This window comes from Rattus rattus, chromosome 9 (assembly GCF_011064425.1).
Source record: "Rattus rattus isolate New Zealand chromosome 9, Rrattus_CSIRO_v1, whole genome shotgun sequence".
Classification (NCBI taxonomy): domain Eukaryota; kingdom Metazoa; phylum Chordata; class Mammalia; order Rodentia; family Muridae; genus Rattus; species Rattus rattus.
Window position 1 is genome coordinate 57,449,326 of NC_046162.1, and position 17,280 is coordinate 57,466,605.

Consider the following 17,280-nt stretch of genomic DNA (forward strand, 5'->3'; position numbering starts at 1 on the left):
CCTTATCCCCTGGCCTGGGCGAGGCACCTAACAAAGGTCTCCTTGTATAGGTATGTTTGTTTTGGCAATAGACTTCCTCAGCAACAGCTCCCTAGGGTGGGGTGTCCCAGCACACTTTGAGGAGTTGACCCAAAAACTGCTGGACCACATAGCAGAATAGCCACCATGCTCTTTCCCTGGTCCCAACATGAGCTCCAAAGATTTGGATGGTGGGTTTTTTTGGTTTTGTTTGTTTGTTTTTATGGTTGTTTTGTTTGGTCTTTTTTTTTTTTTTTTTTGGTTTGGTTTGATTTGGTTCTTTCCAGTTCTCAGGCCCTGTGGCTTGAGCAAGAACAAGACTTAACATTACAGGGTGAGAACTCTCTCCTAGTCCTTAAACTAAAGCAGTCGGGATGGGAGCATCCTGTAAGAAGAGGAGGAGGAAGGAAACGGTCTGCAGCCCTGAGGAAGGAGCTTTTGGTGTGTTTCTTGAGATAGGGCCTTGTTGTATACCCCAGGATGACCTTTGAACCTGCAATCCTGCTCCCACCCATCCACCCACCCCCTGGAGAGCTGAGGTCACAGAGATTCGCTCTCATACCTGACTAAAGAGAAGTCTCTCTTTGATGTTCCCACGCTTATCATGGTGGTACCAGAGTTTAAATCTAGGTCCCAAACTGAGCCCCTGAGAATGTCGGAGACTTTGGGTCTGTTACCAAAGGTCTGCCCCCACTCTTACAGCCCACTCGGCCTCTCTGTTGTCTTTCTCCTTCCTTTCTCCCCTGCTATGTTTGATGATGGAATTACTAACACAGTAACACGCTGTCACACTTAGGGGCTCCTTCCTAAAGTTTGAAGGGCCGAAAGGTCCACTCACATGAAGGTAGGGGCGTGGAAAATCCATCTGCATTCATGTGAGGTAAGAGTGTAAACGAGACCATGGGTTCTGCAGCCTTGTTTATTCCTAATAAACCTACTATTCCAACAAAATCCAAGGCTCCGGGATTCAGTCCTGGAGATCATCTATCTTAAATACTATCAGGGAAGGAGTGGGGAAACCCATCCACTCCTCCCGTTTGGACCCTTGGGCTGGCCAGTGAGGCCTCAGTTTGGGGGTATGTAATTCAGCACCCACACAAGTGGTAGTCAAGGTAAGAACTCAGGAGGATTTCTGGTCTGGCCTTCAGTAGCGCCCCAGGGAGTGCCCGTGTCCTTCGCCCCTCCACTCTTGGGAGCAAAGTTCCAGGAAGTTTGCTCCTTGAGTTAAGAGGTGATCGCAAGTTTAACAACTCTGCCTCTGGCGCCAAGGAAACCAAGGTCACGTGACTTCCGGAAACTCTGCTCTCCTTGGATTGGCCCAGGGAACAGTCACCGGATGTGAAAGTAGAGGGAGTAGTGATTCAAATTCACCCCTGACCCCCTGGCCCAGGGAAAGAATGGGTGGAGTCCACCATGTTCTCTGCCTATTCTCTGCCATGCCACCTCCCTGTGAGCCAAGCCACTGTGTCAAGGAAAGCAGTACTTCTAGGTCACGATTTTCATGCTGGCCCAGAGTGCCTTTGTATGTGATCATGAGGAGGAGGCGCTTCATAAAACTGGGGCACACAAATACAAACCTAAGAACCGGGTGTTCCTGCCAGCAGGGATCAACCGCCACCGTGGCTGTGACCAAAAAGGCCAGCGTGGCAAGCTCCTGCCTCAGACCCCACCAGTGGCAGGGAGCAGGGCGGCACTATTGTCCTCTTCCGCAGCCTTCATTGTCCTTTGTTCTCCCTGTCATCAAAGAGGGTGGGGTTCTCTGCCAACATGGCCCGGACTCTTTTCTTCTCTTTGAAGCGGCCTGAGTTGGAGACTTTGACATGCTTGCCTTTGGTGTTCTTGTCCACAATCTTCTCCAGGCGGCTGTTAAAGTCGCTGTGAGGATCTCCTGCATCAGGTCCTGGGGGCTCTGCACCTCCCTCTGTTTGAGCATAGGTGTCGGGGATTTCGTAGAGCACTTTGGGAGTGGATTTTTTTTTCCGGAGGAAGGTCAGCTTCCACCAACCAACCTCAGTCATGGCGGTTCCTAAACCCAAGGCGGAGCTTTCTGTTGGACCAAATATGGGAGAGACAAAGTCAGTAGGTGGAAATAGCCCAGCCCTGTCTAGGCTCATTCCTAGTTACTGGATATTTTAAGAGATAGAGGCAGGATTGCTGGTTAACGCCTATGATCCCAGCACAGAGGCTGAGCTGGGAGGGTTGTGAACTGGATGGAGGCCAGCCTGGGCTACATAGTGAGGGTCTGTCCAAAAAAAAAAAAAAAAAAAATTAAAACTATTGAAAATATGGGGTTGGGGATTTAGCTCAGTGGTAGAGTGCTTGCCTAACAAGTGCAAAGCCCTGGGTACGGTCCCCAGCTCCGAAAAAAAAAAGAAAAGAAAATGTATTGAAGGTAGGACAGAAGGGCTGGGAAAAAAGCCTTCAAAGCAGCCATGAACAGAAAAGACACTGAGCTAGGCAGAGGGACAATGAGATAACCCTACCCCATGGCCTCACGAAGCAGCAGAGAGTGTTTTGCGGTCCTTCCTTCCAAGATACAGGTTAGGGAAACCCCTTGCCTAGCCACACTTATTCTGGTCTTTGCCACCATGACCAAGTCCTTCCCGCCACTGCCCAGTGTTGGCAGACCATTGACAGGTCACACGGGCAGAAAAAGCATAACAAAACGAAATAGAATTTGGTATAGTTCCAGCCATTCGTCATTCCCAACAGTAATGAACAAGTCTTTCCTGAGGAGAGGGCTGCTGCCATTTAGCACTGGGAAATCCTGGGCTCTTGACCTCTAGCCAAGTTCCATCTCTAGGCCTCAGTGTGTTTATCCATCCCATGCAACCCTGACATTCAGACTGACCACCACTGCCCGTCTACACAGGTAGACCTGCTTTACAGAGCAAAACTTAGGAGGTGGGATAATCGTTGGTGCGCCACCAGGCTGCCACAGCACAGGTGATTGAAGAGAGGTAAAGATTCACAAGGCAGTGGTGGGGCCTGTGAGATGCTACCCTCATGGATTGTACTGTACCGCTAAGGCGGGACCGGGGGTTGAAATCCAAGCTTCTCTACTCATGAGCCATGTGTCCAGACCTGGAGCAGTCTCTACCCAGGCCTCGTCTTTTATTAATTCCCACAAAGGTGCTTATGAGCCACAGGACAGCCTGGGAATGAAGCTCTCTGGCATTGCTAATGTCTGCAGCATGGAAGACAGGCAGAGGGGGCAGACGCCTGGAGGAACTAACCTCTACAAGGGAGGTAACTGACATAAGGGAAGGCAGCTCTGTGCCCGGAGAGGTTGGCAGCCTGGTCTTATGAACCTAGGCCTGCACTAGGCTAATTCTAGGAAGGAGGTCTCAGAATGATGAGTTCTAGACCAACAGCCAAGGCTGTGAAGTGAGACTCTGTCTCAAACAAAAACCAAAACGGAAATGTATTTTTTTCTAAAAGTTGATGATGGAAAGATCCAGGGGGCATAGCTAAGTTATAGAGCTTTTGCCACGTGGGTACGGGAAATCGAACCCAGGTCCTCTGGAAGAGAGCAGCCGGTGCCCTTAACTGAGGAAATGTCTCTGCAGCCCAAAACCCCCAGTCCTAATGGTCTTCAGTGCCTTTTATAAAATCACCAGAAAGAAAGGTGCAAATTGAATAGTAGGTATTTTTTTGTTTGTGTGTTTGTTTGTTTGTTTTTTTGTTTTTGTTTTTTTTTTTTGGTTCTTTTTTTTCGGAGCTTGGGACCGAACCCAGGGCCTTGCGCTTCCTAGGCAAGCGCTCTACCACTGAGCTAAATCCCCAACCCCCGTGTTTTTTTTTTTTTTTTTTTTTTTTTCCGGAGCTGGGGACCGAACCCAGGGCCTTTTCCTAGGCAAGCGCTCTACCACTGAGCTAAATTAACCCCGTTTGTTTGTTTTTAAAGATTTATTTTTATTTTATCTATATCCACACCAGAAAAGGCATCAAATCCCATTATAGATGGTTGTGAGCCACCATGTGGTTGCTTGGATTTGAACTCAGGACCTCTGGAAGAGTAGTCAGTGCTCTTAACCGCTGAGCCGTCTCTCCAGCCCTTTTTGTTTGTTTTTAATGAAGAAGAAATATAGGGTACTGCTTTCTGCCCTTCCGGCGCTCTGATTTCCATAATTCCCATAATCCATATGAGTATTTGGGGTGAGGAGAGAATAAATAATATGAAAAAAAAAAAAAAAAAAAAAAAAAAGGTGAACACCTCTTGCTGCTGTCCCTGTGGTGTCTCCTGCCCCTCTGCACACTCTCTCTTCCCCACCCCCGCCCCAAGCCCCGAGGCTCTCCTATTACTTTATCCAGGAAGCAGACGCCCACTGCCCACTCTACCCTTTCAGCTGGGCTCAAGTGACAGAAGCTCAAAAGAGATCTCCTACTTAGAGCATGGGGGAGCGGGGAAGAGGGCTGGGGGGTACTTCCAGGCACCTGAAGAGTTGAGAGCACCAAGGGACAGCCTGAGAGGTTTGTCTTGGCAGCGTGCCTCGCCTGGGCTTAGCACAGCCTTGCACAGGACTTGGTGTTCCAGAGTGGGTTACTGGAAGGAGCTGTGGGAGGGCAAGGAAGGAGGGCGAGAGGGCCACTCAGTAGCTGCCTTGCCAACCCAGCACGGCCCACCTAGCACTGCCCATCTGGAAGCTGCCAGAGGCTTGGAGAATGGAGGGATGGCTGATCCAGTTCCTGTATCTACTAAGCACCCGATTTCCTAGCCCTACATTGGGAGACGGACTTCAGCCCATGGCAGTTGAAATGTAACCATTTAAACAACTTGTACTGCATATCAAGATGGCATTCCCAGAGCCTACCTCTCCTTCAAGTAGAGGGAGACGCAGGTCACAAGGAACTGACTAGAAGACGGTAAATGAGAACAGTTTGGTGCCTTCCTTGGTGTCCTGCGACCTGGACTTGTACCCTGAACACTCTCTCTCTCTCTCTCTCTCTCTCTCTCTCTCTCTCTCTCTCTCTCTCCCCTCCCCCTCTCCCCTCCCTCCCCTGGCCCCCTCTCTGACACAGGGTTTCTCTGTATAATTGAATAGCTCTGGCTGTCCTGGAACTTGATTTTATCAGGCTGGACTCGAACACACGGAGATCCTCTGCCTTCCTGGTGCTGGGATTAAAAGCATGTGCCACCACCATCCAGACAATACCCTGAACTCTTGAGGATGCTCTTTGCTGGCCTTTGTTTGTCCTCTCTGCCCAGGACACTTAAACACCTGAACAAAAGTGTTTGTCCCTGGAGGCAAGCCTAACCTATGCAAATCTGAATTTGAAAAACATAAATGTATGGATTACTCTTTGTTTTTCATAATAACTCAGCTCCAAGAGTCCTTAGTCCCCACAGAAGACAGTAAAATCTGCCTGGGCTGGTGGTACCCTCCTTTAATCCTAGCTCTCAGGGGGCAGAGACAGCAGGATCTCGGAGTTGAAGTTCAGCTTGCTCCACATACAGAGCTCCAAGAACAGTTAGGACCACGTAAAGAACTTGTCTGCCAGGGCAGCAGAGGTGCAGTCCATCCATCCCAGCACTCGGGAATGAGGCAGAGGCTGGTGGCTCTCTGAGTTCGAGGCCAGCCTGGTCTACAGAGAGAGTTCCAGGACAGCCAGGGCTACAGAGAAACTCTGTCTCTAAAAAACGAGAGAGAGAGAGAGAGAGAGAGAGAGAGAGAGAGAGAGAGAGAGAGAGAGAGAGACAGAGAGAGACAGAGACAGAGACAGAGACAGAGACAGAGACAGAGACTAAAAACAAAGAACAGGTTGTTATAAGCCAGGTCTGGTGGTACACACTTGTAATCTCTTAGGCAAGAGACCAGTGAGTTCAAAGTCAGCCTGATTTACCTAATAAGTTTGAGTTCCGCCTGGCCTCCTGGGTTCAAACCAAACCAAACCTAGCTAGCTAACCAACCAACCAAGAAGCGCCATGGTGTGTAAGTGCCCCAGATCTCCAGAGTTGTAAAGAGTAAAATGTTTCTAGCCACATGCCCATGAGTGATCGTGGAAAGCCAGGGATGGGGGTGGGGGGTAGGGGTTGGCGGCGGGGGCACCTGGTGCTGGAAACACAGATCTTGCATGTGGTGAGAGCTGCTAATGCTAACACGCAGCCCGGAGACACCAGGTTCAGGGCTGGGCCCTTGCCCTAGGCCTTGCAATCGTGGGATAAGGGAAATCAGGCCCCAAGGATGCCAGTTCCAAACTGCTGTTTGTGTAGCTCCAGGGCTCATGAAAGGCCTTTATGAGACAATTGGCCACCTCCTGCCTTGGGAGGCTAGCACCAAGACATGCTCATACGCACCCGAGACCGGCCTCATCACCCCCACTGGAGCACTTTCTCAAGGGTTTTGCCCAGAATGGGCCAAGCTCCTTCTGAGTTGGCCAAGTTAACCATTGACTGAGGCAGAGGTGGAGGTGCAGGGGAGAGAGGAAGGGAGTCAGCTCTGTATTGTGGAACCTGCTCCCCTCCCTCTGTAGGGCCCCCAATGGCCCTCGACTACCCTGAATGAGACTGGACAGGAAGTGGGAGACGTTTCTACCAGATAGCCAGACACATGCACGGTCCAGGTTGTGGGCCCAAGGGGACCGTCTTGAGCTGAGTAAGAGTTTATGTACATACATTGAAACTTTCTCAGCAGGAATTCTTTTGGAGGCCTGGACCTGCTCCAAGAGTCCAGTGAGGTGAGACTGCATGAAGTCAGAGTCTGCTGAGCTTTTCCACCATGGAGGCATGAGTGGGAAACCCTGGCCAGAACCTATGTCTAGGTTTCCCCACCCACCAGTCCCTGCCGCCTGTACCTGTAATCCGGACTGCTCTGGGCTGGAGGCGCGACTTTCCCTAGAGGAGTTGAGTGTAGGAGCTGACCAGGCAGGTGAGACTGGAGGAGGAGAGGGTGTCTCCAGGGTGTCGCGCTGGCCAGACTCAGCCGGGAGAGGTGGATAGGAGCAGCTGCAGGGCAGGTGTAGGAGACAGGTGCAGAAGCAGGTACCTGCTTGCTGCGTGCGCTGCGGCTCCAGGAGTCAAGGTGAACCTGAAACCCGGCCCCGCCCAGCTAAGTAAACAGAAGCAGAGGCTGGCTCAGGGTGATGAATATTCATCACCCCAGAAACCCAATCCCAGTGCCCCTGCATCCACCCAGAAGCCAGGGTCCTCCTGGGATCACCAAGCTAGAGGACGGAATCCCAAGGGACGTCTGGGATTGGGGCGCACGGGAGCCTCTCTCCTCAGTTTTCCAGCTCTTTAGTGTCTGGTTGCACTCTGGAACCATCGCCAAAGCCTCTCCCACCCGTTTTATCTTCCAAAGAGGCTTAGACCCCCTCTCCGGTATGGGCCACCACTTGGACGTTGCCAGGGCACACAAGACAAAGGGTTAAGGGCTATAGCAGGCTGGGCATCCCAGCTCCCTTTGAACTCCCGGGGTTGAAACCAGTCTCTGGTTGAACTGGTTAGCAGACCGGTTCCCAGGCTGTCTGCTCTCCCCCACCCAGAGCTCCTCTGCAGGCAAGGGGACTGGGATTCCCTCCTGACTTGGAGCCCCTCCAACCCCAACCCCAACCCCAAGATCTCACTAGAGGAAAAGGGGGCAGACAGGTGTGTGGACAAGGCTTTAGACCCCTCACATAGCCTCTTCCTGCTCAGAGGTGGGTTATGGAGGGGGGGGTGTTAAAATAACATGCCAGAGCCAGGTGTTATGTAACCCCAGGACTCAGGAGGCTGAGGCAGGAAAATTACAAGTTCAAGGTCAGCCTGGGCCACAGAGGGAAACTGTCTCAAAATATTGAAAGTTGGGGTTGGGGATTTAGCTCAGTGGTAGAGCGCTTGCCTAGCAAGCGCAAGGCCCTGGGTTCAGTCCCCAGCTCTGAAGAAAAAGAAAAAAAGAAAAAAAAATATTGAAAGTACACAAAAAAATTTCCAATGGGCAGGTGTTTCTCAGACTCCCAAACGTGTAGAAATGGAAGAGGAAGAATGGGAGGAGGAAGGGAAGGGGAGGAGGAGGGGAAGAGAGGGAGGAGGGGAGGAGGGAGGAGGGGAGGAGGGAGGAGGAGAGGAGGGGGAGGAGGGGAGACGGGAGGAGGAGGTGTGGTGATAGGTATAGCAAACAGAAAGGTAGACTGTGTACACAGTCACCTCCCACAAACCCACCTCGGCCTGGCTGCTGGCCCTGGGGAGTGTTGTCGGGTGGCTGCCCTGAGGCACCCAGGCCTTCAGATGGTTATTTCTCCAGAGTGAGACACATCTGCTGCATCTCCAGGGTTTTCACAGCTTCTTGTACCCAATATATTCACAGATGCGTCCCTTCCTCTCTGGACTGGGTATGTGTGCCCAGTCCAGAGCAAGGTACTAGGACTAAAAAAGGAGGCATAAACGTTCCCATTACCCTAGCTCCAACCCCAGGCTATGTTTTGACTCTCACCAGCTAACTCTCAAGTCTTCTCCATCTCCAACCTTGCTTCTGATAGGTCCAGCAGCTTCCTCCTCTCTCTTCCTTCCTCCTCCCCCTCCTCTTCTTCCTTCTCCTCTTCATTCCCCCCTCCTCCTCTTTCTCCTCCTCTTTCTCCTTCTCCTCCTTCTCCTCCTCTTCCTCCTCCCCCTCCCCCTCTCCTCCTCCTCCTCCTCTTCTTGCCTTGGATCCTATTCCTCTCATCCTAAATAGCCCTTGGATGGACAGACTTTCAAAAGCTTCCCATCCCATAAGCTGTGCTGGAGCTCCCTTGCCCCAGGTTCTCTTAAGGAGGAATCTCTATTGCAGCAGTTCTTTACCTGTGTGGGTTGAGACTCCTTTGGGAGTCACATATCAGACATCCTGCACAGTAGCAGAATCACAATTAAGAAGTAGCAACAAGGGGCTGGGGATTTTAGCTCAGTGGTAGAGCGCTTGCCTAGGAAGCAAGGCCCTGTTGGTCCCCAGCTCCAAAAAAAAGAACCAAAAAAAAAAAAAAAAAAAAAAAGTAGCAACAAGGGGTTGGGGATTTAGCTCAGTGGTAGAGTGCTTGCCTAGCAAGCGCAAGGCCCTGGGTTCGGTCCCAGCTCCGGAAAAAAAAAAAAAAAAAAGAAGTAGCAACAAAATAACTTTAGGGTTGGGGGGTGGGGGTCACTACAACGTGAGGAACTGCATTAAAGGGTGGAAGTGTTAGGAAGGTTGCCAAGCAGTATTATAGCTTTTCAGATCCTTTCCCACCCTTCCCACCCAAGTCTCCTGAGCCCAGGCTCTTCTTCACCCACCCTAATGGGTATGGGGTTTACCTAAGGAGGTGAATTCAGGAGCACCAGCCAAGCTCTGAGCTCAGCATAGCTTCCTTGCCCACTCAGTTCCCCAAGACAAACTCCTATTCATCCCTCAAAACATGAACTAATCATCACATCTCCCAGAAGAGCAAGGGTTTTCTTTTACTCCATAGAGGTTGTGCATATATTTTTGCTGAGTAAGAGATAGATAACAAGATTGATAATGTATACATGTGTGTGCCCACACACAAGTAAATAATACCATATAGTAAGCTGCACTATTGTTACTCTGCCTTATAAAAATATTAGCTCCTTAAGCCCAGAAAGACATATCACCAACATCACCAATATAGCTGATGCATAGTAGGACTTTTTTTTTCCTTTTTTGAAATAGGATCTCACTATGTGCCTCTAGCTGTCCAGGAATTCACTATGTAGACCAGGCTGGCCTCAAACTCACAAAGATATACCTGCCTCTACCTCCCGCAAGCGCTGGGATTAAAGGTGTAGTATGACTTTAAAGGCATTAGTGAGAAAAGGAAACATGACTGTTATCTGCAGGAGCTCTCCCAGCAGCCACTTGCTCATCTCCCGGAGCATCTCCGTCTTCGAGGAAGAAGAGGAAGAGGAGAAGGGGAGGAGGAGGAGGGGGAGAAAGAGGAGAGGAGGAGGGGGAGAAGGAGGAAGAAGAGGAGGAGGAGGGGGAGGGGGAGGAAGAGGAAGAAGAGGAAGAGGAAAAAGAAGAGGAGGGGAGGAGAAGGAGGAGAAGGAGGAGAAGGAGGAGGAGGAGGAGATTCCATGATTTTGGCCTCTGCAGTTCTATACAACTGGCTTGCTCTTGGTTTTTCTTCTCCAGGGGTGAGGGGTGCGGGAGTTTGAGGGTGTTATTTTGCAAGGTTCCCCTGTCTCTAGTGCAAGGCCCACGCGACTGTCTTAGTAAGGCATCCACAGCTTCCTAGGTAGATCACTTTAAGAATTCCCAGGCTAGGGGTTGGGGATTTAGCTCAGTGGTAGAGCGCTTGCCTAGCAAGCGCAAAGCCCTGGGTTCGGTTCCCAGCTCCAAAAAAAAGAAAAAAGAAAAAAAAAAAAAAAAGAATTCCCAGGCTATCATCTTCCCAGAAGACAATAGAAGCTAAAAACCTGCGGTTCAGACTTTGGGAAGACAGTAGGATCAGGTGAGGTGCACTTTGGCCTGTGGGTAGTCTGCCCCAGTCAGCTCACCAGTTCCCATCGCTGTAGGAAAGGGGCTTGTCCTCTATGACAGGTCTGCCTTCCTCCTACCCCTGTGGTGTTTGAAGCATGGGGGAGGTACAGACCCTACTCTTCTGGCTCTACAGTGAAGATGGAACCCCTCATGAGAACTGCAGTGTCAGGCCTGCCTGTGCTGACCTCTGCTGAAGGACAGGCAGGTGCAGGCTCTTCCTTCTGGAAAGATCGGACCCTGAGAAGCCAGGCCCACCCTGTGGCCTTCAGGACATTTATTCTGGAAAGTGGACATCACTACTCTCTTTCACTGCTATGTAAAACTCGGCACTGTTAAAGTACATCTCTGAAAACTAGGTTCAAGTATAATGTGCCCTACACAGCCAACACTGTGCACTTTTAGAAATGTGTCCTTCCTGAGGTAAGTTCACCAAGGGAGAACTGAAGACCTGGGCAGCAATGAACACCCATTAGATATCAAATCTAGCCTCGTCAGACATTTTCCTGAGCTCTGTCCAGGCAACAGAAATTGGTTCTAGGGATATTTTATAAAAGAGAAAGAAGAGGGGAACTGTGTTACCCCTCTTTTCCTAGGGAACTGGAGCTTCTGAGAGAGTGCAGGGCCTGGCCCACATGACCAACAGAGGAAGGCGGAAGAGACCAGATCTTGAGGTTACTTAGCTTGGCCCATGTCACAAGCACAGAGAACAAAGATCAATTTCTGATGGGCCACACCTAGGGCAGCTGGGAGGCAGGGCAGGGATAGCATCTGCTGCCTTCTGGTCTGAGGTGGGCAGTGGAGTTACAATATGGGCAACAGGTTCCTTTCTCCTATGGCGATGCAGGAGGCTTGGGTGCTCTTCCAGATGACCTACACTTCCCAAATGGGAATTTGTGTCCTCTCAACACCTCACAGGTAGATTCTGTTACTGGGAACATATATATATATATATATATATATATATATATATTCTCACTAAATTGAACAGGCTGATTGTAACTCTCTTAGTAGCCCAGGTGAGACTTGAACTCGAGACTTGAACTCATTTCAGTCCCGAGTTGCCAGGATTACAAGCTTGTGCCACACCAGCCTGACTCCCACCTACATGTTGCCCAATTGTTACTCCTAGTATCTATCATCTATGGCGGTCACAATGAGGTCACCCCAAACTTATCTGCATGTCCCATCATAAATAGATTCCCCTATAGATATGGGAGGTCAGAAGTCCAAAACCAGTTCCAGAGGGCCACATCAAGGACTTGGCAGGATCATGATCCTCCCAGCGAGCTCTGCTCCCAGCATCCACCAGCTTTAGTGACACTCAGCTAGCCTGGCCTGTGACCACTCTGACTCATACTGCCTCCTTCACTCGACAGAGTCTCACTATGTAGTTGAAGCTGGTCTAGGCATCCCCCTGCCTCGTGCTAGGGTTATGGGCTTGTGCCACTCTGCCCATCATGCCACTCTTTCTGGCTCAGCTCCCTCTGCCTTGCTCTTTAGAGAACACTCAGCACAGCCCTTAGGGCTCACCCCGGTGAGCCCCAATTATCTCCTTATCTCAAGGTCGTCAGTGTAAACACATCAGCAAAGATGTCTCTTTCCAAATAACATCACTATAGCATGCTGCAGGGGGTGGATGTAGACATCTTTGGATTCACTTCTCGGTGTGCCCCATCTTTCATTCTGCAGGCTAACTCTGCATTTTCCAACCTGTGGCAGACACTGTGCCTTGAGGTCCTCCACCAAGGAGAGATTTGCTGACAAGCCTGGGAAGGTGGCTAGCAGCTGGCAACCAGTTAAGACTCCTTTGGGATCTCCTAGGCCACAGGAAGCATCAGTTCAGAGGCCATGTTCTTCTGGGAACATTTGTGTCTATAGGGGAAAAAAATTAGTTATTTCATCCCCACAAAGGGCGCTCTGAGGGATAACTCACCCCTGAGCTCCCCCCCCCGTCTCCACCTGCAGCCCAGTTGGTTTGTCAGACTGGCAGTCCCTACCACAGTGCCTAGAGGCACACACACAGTTCTAGTATTCAGAAGGCTGAGGAAACACTGTTGAGTGTTTGAAGCTAGTTAAGTGTGGTCTACATGACAAGATCCTGTCTCAAACAAACAAACAAAACAACAACAACAAAAACCACAAGATCCAGTCAGTAACAGTAGTGAATGTCTGTAATTCAAATGCTTGGGAAGTAGAAAATCAGGACTTCGAGAATCACCTCAGGGCCAGCACTGTTGGTTACACTCTTAATCACCACACTTAGAAGGCAGAGGCAGGTGGATCTTTATATAGCAAAACCTTGTCCCAAAAGAGGGGGGAAAAAAATCACACTCAAAGTCTAGAGAGATAGCTCAGAGGTTAAGAACACTGGTTGCTCTCCAAAAGGAGCCAGGTTTGGTCCCCCACACCCACAAGCAGCTTACAATGAATTGTAACTCCACATCCAGAGGGTCAGACACCCTCTTCTAGCCTCCGAGGACACTGTATGCGTTCGAGACCAGCCTAGTCTATAGAGTGAGTTCCAGGACAGTCAGGGCTACACAGAGAAACCCTGTCTTGAAAAATCAAAACCAAACCAAACCAAACCAAACCAAAAACAAAAAATCTAAACTAAACCAACCAACCAAGCAAACAAAACAGATGCATAAGTGTACAAGGTTTGAGATCAGCCCAGGTAGACTACTTGAGACCATGTTTCAAAAGGCAAAGAAAGAAAGAAAGAAAGAAAGAAAGGAAGAAAGAAAGAAAGAAAGAAAGAAAGGAAGGAAGAAAGAAAGAAAGAAAGAAAGAAAGAAAGAAAGAAAGAAAGAAAGAGTAAAGAATTTCCCTCTGCTCACTCCTGTTTCTGTCTGCTCCCTCCTATAGAAAACGATCCCCGGAAACACTCTTGCACCCCTGAAAAAGGCCACTTGCTTCTGAAGAGTACAGTCTGTGTCACAGACATGGCTGCTTTCCAAGACCATAGAAGTGAATAGTATCTTTGTGTCTCTTGTATTCGAGTTCCCTGGTGTGCTATATTGATGACTGTCCCAACATTCTTGTCCACCTTAAACCCCAGAATACAACCCTGTTTGAAAATTGTCTTTCTCAGATGTATTTAGTTAAGATGCAGTCACACCGATAAGCCCTGAATCCAAAGCCTCGGGTCCTTGTGGGAAAATAGACTCAGAGGCACACGAAGGTCTACCACGCAGGCTAAGGAGGACATCACCTCAAGGCCAGGAGCAAGGCCCACAGGCCACTGCCAGAGGCAAGGGAGGCACAGGACAGCTTGTCTCCCACGAACCAGCTGGACTGATACCATGATTTCCAGCATCTGTTGTAATCTGCTGTATTACCACTTAAAAAAACAGTACACCTGGTTTCTTGTAAGGTTGGACGTCTCACATAGGTATTTTCTGGACATTTGGGCTTCATGTGCGTAGAAGTGATCCTTGATGTAGAAAGTCTGCACTTGTATTCGTGGGCAGGGGGTGGGTGTGGAGGAGGAGGTGGTGGAAGAAGAGGAAGAGGAGGAGGGAGAGGAGGAGGAGGTGAAGAGGAGGAGGTAGTGGTGGAAGAGGAAGAGGAGGAGGAAGAGGCAGAGGAGGAGGAGGAGGAAAAGAAGGAAGAGGAGGAGAGGAAACCCATTTACAGATTGTTAGATCTTTTGGACTTTCTACAGTCCTTAGGACCTGCTGTTTACTGGGTGGAGTCTCGTGTTCACAGGATTCAATTTCAGCCCAACTGTTGGCCTGAGGCTCCTCTTCATGACCTATCTTTACAACCTTTTCCAACATCATTTCCCTCTGTTTCTCTGGGTGATAGTTCAGATTTCTACTCCCCTTGTGCTCTGAGCATGCTCCACACTTGGTCCGTCTGGGATTACTTAAGCCCCTTTGATAAATGGACACAGCCCAAGGGTGGATTCCTAAGTTATAGAGTGTGGCAGGCCCATCACACAGAACACCGTATTTTTTCCAGGGCTAGAACTGTGTCTCGTGTTGAAGGCCTCAGCAGTGGTCCTTAGCAGATGTGGGCTGCGTGAGAACGGAGGCTGATGGTCAGGTGGCTTAGTGACTTTTCTTCCTCTCAGCAGACTATATTCACTCCCCTGTCACAATGAAGGTGCAGAAATAAACACAGTGGTGTAGTTGAGAGGAGGTAGACAGGGCCAAGTTCATGAAGCCACTCAGGCATGGAAGGCACAGCCAACCAAGACATTCAGGGTACAGTAGAAGCCCTAAGGACAACTCAGCTGACTGACTCTGTGTGGCCCTTGTGAACCCGTGCTAACCTGGGAAGCTAACCATCCCAAATTTCTTCCCAATTCCCCACTCTCTGACTCCTAAGAGGCTCAGGAGGGAGTTGGCTCCGTATCCTGACCTACAAAGGGGAGGGAAAGGGAGCTGGGGACCTTGAAGTCCTTTCCCCTAGAACATGAATCACAACCGCCATTAAAACCTCTGTGTAAACAGCACACCCTTGTTCATCCTCCCTTCTTCTCTGAGCAACTATCACTGCCTGGCAGGCTACCGAGATGAACAAGTCTGTAACCTTCCCACCGGTGCTCATAGGTCAGCTGAGGGCTAAACTGAAAACAGCAACAACGTGAAGATAACACCCCAGACAGCAAGATGCCCAGACTTAGGGCTACTAAGTTTCCAGAGCTTCCAAGAAGATTCATTCATTCATTCATTCATTCATTCATTCATTCATTCATTTATATTCTCTCTCTCCCCTCTCTCTTTCTTCCTCTCTTTCCTTTCTCCTCTCTCTCCCCCTTTCTCTTCCTTTTTCTCTCTTTTCTTCCCTCTGTTTCCCTCTCTCTTCCCCATCATTCACACTCGCACACACACTCACACTCAGTCACACACACACACACACACACACACACACACACACACACTCACACACACCAGTTTGCAGACCATAAATGTCATTTGGATGTCAAAAGTAAAGCCTCATTTTACAGATTTTTTTTCAAGATAAGCCGTGGGCACTGGTCCAAAACCGGGTGTGGTAAGGAAGAACCTTGTAAGTCAGAAGGGATTTCAAGGTGACAGCACCGAGTCTGACGAAGCAACCAGGGAGAAAGTGAAAATCATTCTGAAGGCAAATGGAGGGCACGGAGAGGGCCCCTGCAGCTAAACCAGCAGGGCAGGCAAAGGATGGGCACCAGTGTGTCACACGGAGAGCAAGAGTGGACGCTAAGGAGACTTGACATGACCTGGGTTTGAATTCCAGCCTCCCCAGGACCAGGTGTGTTGATGGTGGACGAGTAATCATCTAAGCTTTGGCTCCCTCACCTTTAACTTAGCTACTAATAGACTCCGCCCTGTCCGTGAGTTGTTTTATGGATCAAATTAGATACAGCTTATAAAACCATCGGCTCTACACTGGCAGGTGGTTATCACTTAATAAACAAGCTAACAGTAACAGAGGGCAGGGCACCTGCTCTGTGGGGCTCTGTCCTTCCACATTGCAAAGCCTGACTGGCCCTTCTCACCATCCCCTCTTCTAGATGAGCAGAGACTTTAGGGGTACATGAGCAGAAACTTCCTGTAGCCTCTCCTCGCTGAGAGTTCCACGAGCAAAGTCCTCCCTCCACCAACCTCCCAAAGCTGGCAGAGTTAATAACTTGGACAACCTGGTCCTAAGTCTACCCTTAGGCCTCGAGTGCCTCATGACCTTGGAAACATTCAGGAGGCCACCAAAATGCCACCTGCCTGTGTTCTCTGGGCCAGTCTCTCCCGGGTCAGTGGTTGGGCAGAACTGTTATCAGAGATCCTCGAGTTCTTCATGAGTCAGCGTGGGAGCTGTGGGTGGGTGTGAAGAGCTGGTGGTCTCTGTTTCCCAGACTCATGACTCACGAGGGCTGGGTCTACAGGCCCGCACAGACCCTGCTGTGCTCCGCTGTCTGTTCAAGGAGGAGAGATACCCTTGGAGGGTGTGGCAGCGCCAGACCTCTTGGGATGTCCCAGGGAACTTGCAGCACATTATTGGAACCCAGTGTTTGTTTAATCATAGGGGAGTTCGAGCCATTCCATTTGCTTGAGTCAGCACCCTGAGATGGGAGCCAGGTTCCCAGGAGAGCCCTGAAGAGGCCCTCAGTTCCTCCCTGTGGACTGTTTCCAGGGATGCCTGTGTATTTTATAATAGTAATGACTACATATAATATTTTATATATATGTATAGTTCACAAACTGTGAGATCACGTATCTGCAATATGTTGTCAACTCTATAGTGTTCTGAACATTTAACATTTTTATTATTTTTATTTTATGTGTATGAATGTTTTGCCTGTGTGTAAGTGTGTTAGATTCCCCCTGGATCTGGAGTTACAGATCCAGTTACAGCTGCGAGTGGCCATGTAGATGCTTGGGTGCTAAGACCTGAACCCAGGGCTTCTGCGAGAGCAGCCAGTGCTCTTAACTACTGAGCCATCTCTCCAGCCCCCTAATTCTTTTCTTTTCTTTCTGCTTCTGAGACTGAATTGATGTATCCTAGGATAGCCTCAAAATCACTATGTGTTCCCAGACGACCTTGAATATCTGAGCCTCCTGCCTCTATCTTCCACATGCTGGGATTACCAATCTGCCACCACACCTATGTGGTGCTAGGGACAGAACCCAGGGGTTCACGCACACAGGCAAGCACTCTACCAACTGAGCTCCATCCTTACCTGAGCTCTGTACCTTTCTGTGTTTATTTATTTAAGCCCCTAAATAGAAGCACCCTGAGATAGGATGGCATTATCTCCACCTTGAAAGAACCATGGCTATTGGAGAAGTGTGGAAACCGTCCAAAATCTCACAGGGCCAGAATCTAGGTCTTCCCACTACAGCAGCACACC

The 17,280-nt window shown here is 49.7% G+C and overlaps 1 protein-coding gene across 2 annotated transcripts; it reads right to left on the reverse strand.

Annotated features, from left to right (window-relative positions):
* Positions 1-919: 919 nt before the first annotated feature.
* Prr15l (proline rich 15 like) lies at positions 920-8,472 on the reverse strand. Of its 2 annotated transcripts, XR_004389101.1 has the most exons (3): positions 8,159-8,472; positions 6,814-7,046; positions 920-2,065 (listed from the first exon to the last, which is right to left on the reverse strand). XR_004389101.1 is itself a non-coding variant. In XM_032913539.1 (2 exons), the coding sequence occupies exon 2, from the start codon at positions 2,034-2,036 to the stop codon at positions 1,734-1,736; it is 303 nt and encodes a 100-aa protein (XP_032769430.1). In that variant the 5' UTR covers positions 2,037-2,065; positions 6,814-7,046; the 3' UTR covers positions 920-1,733. The 2 variants fall into 2 exon arrangements, 1 of the variants encoding a protein (XP_032769430.1); XM_032913539.1 differs by lacking the exon at positions 8,159-8,472.
* Between the last annotated feature and the right edge of the window lie 8,808 nt (positions 8,473-17,280).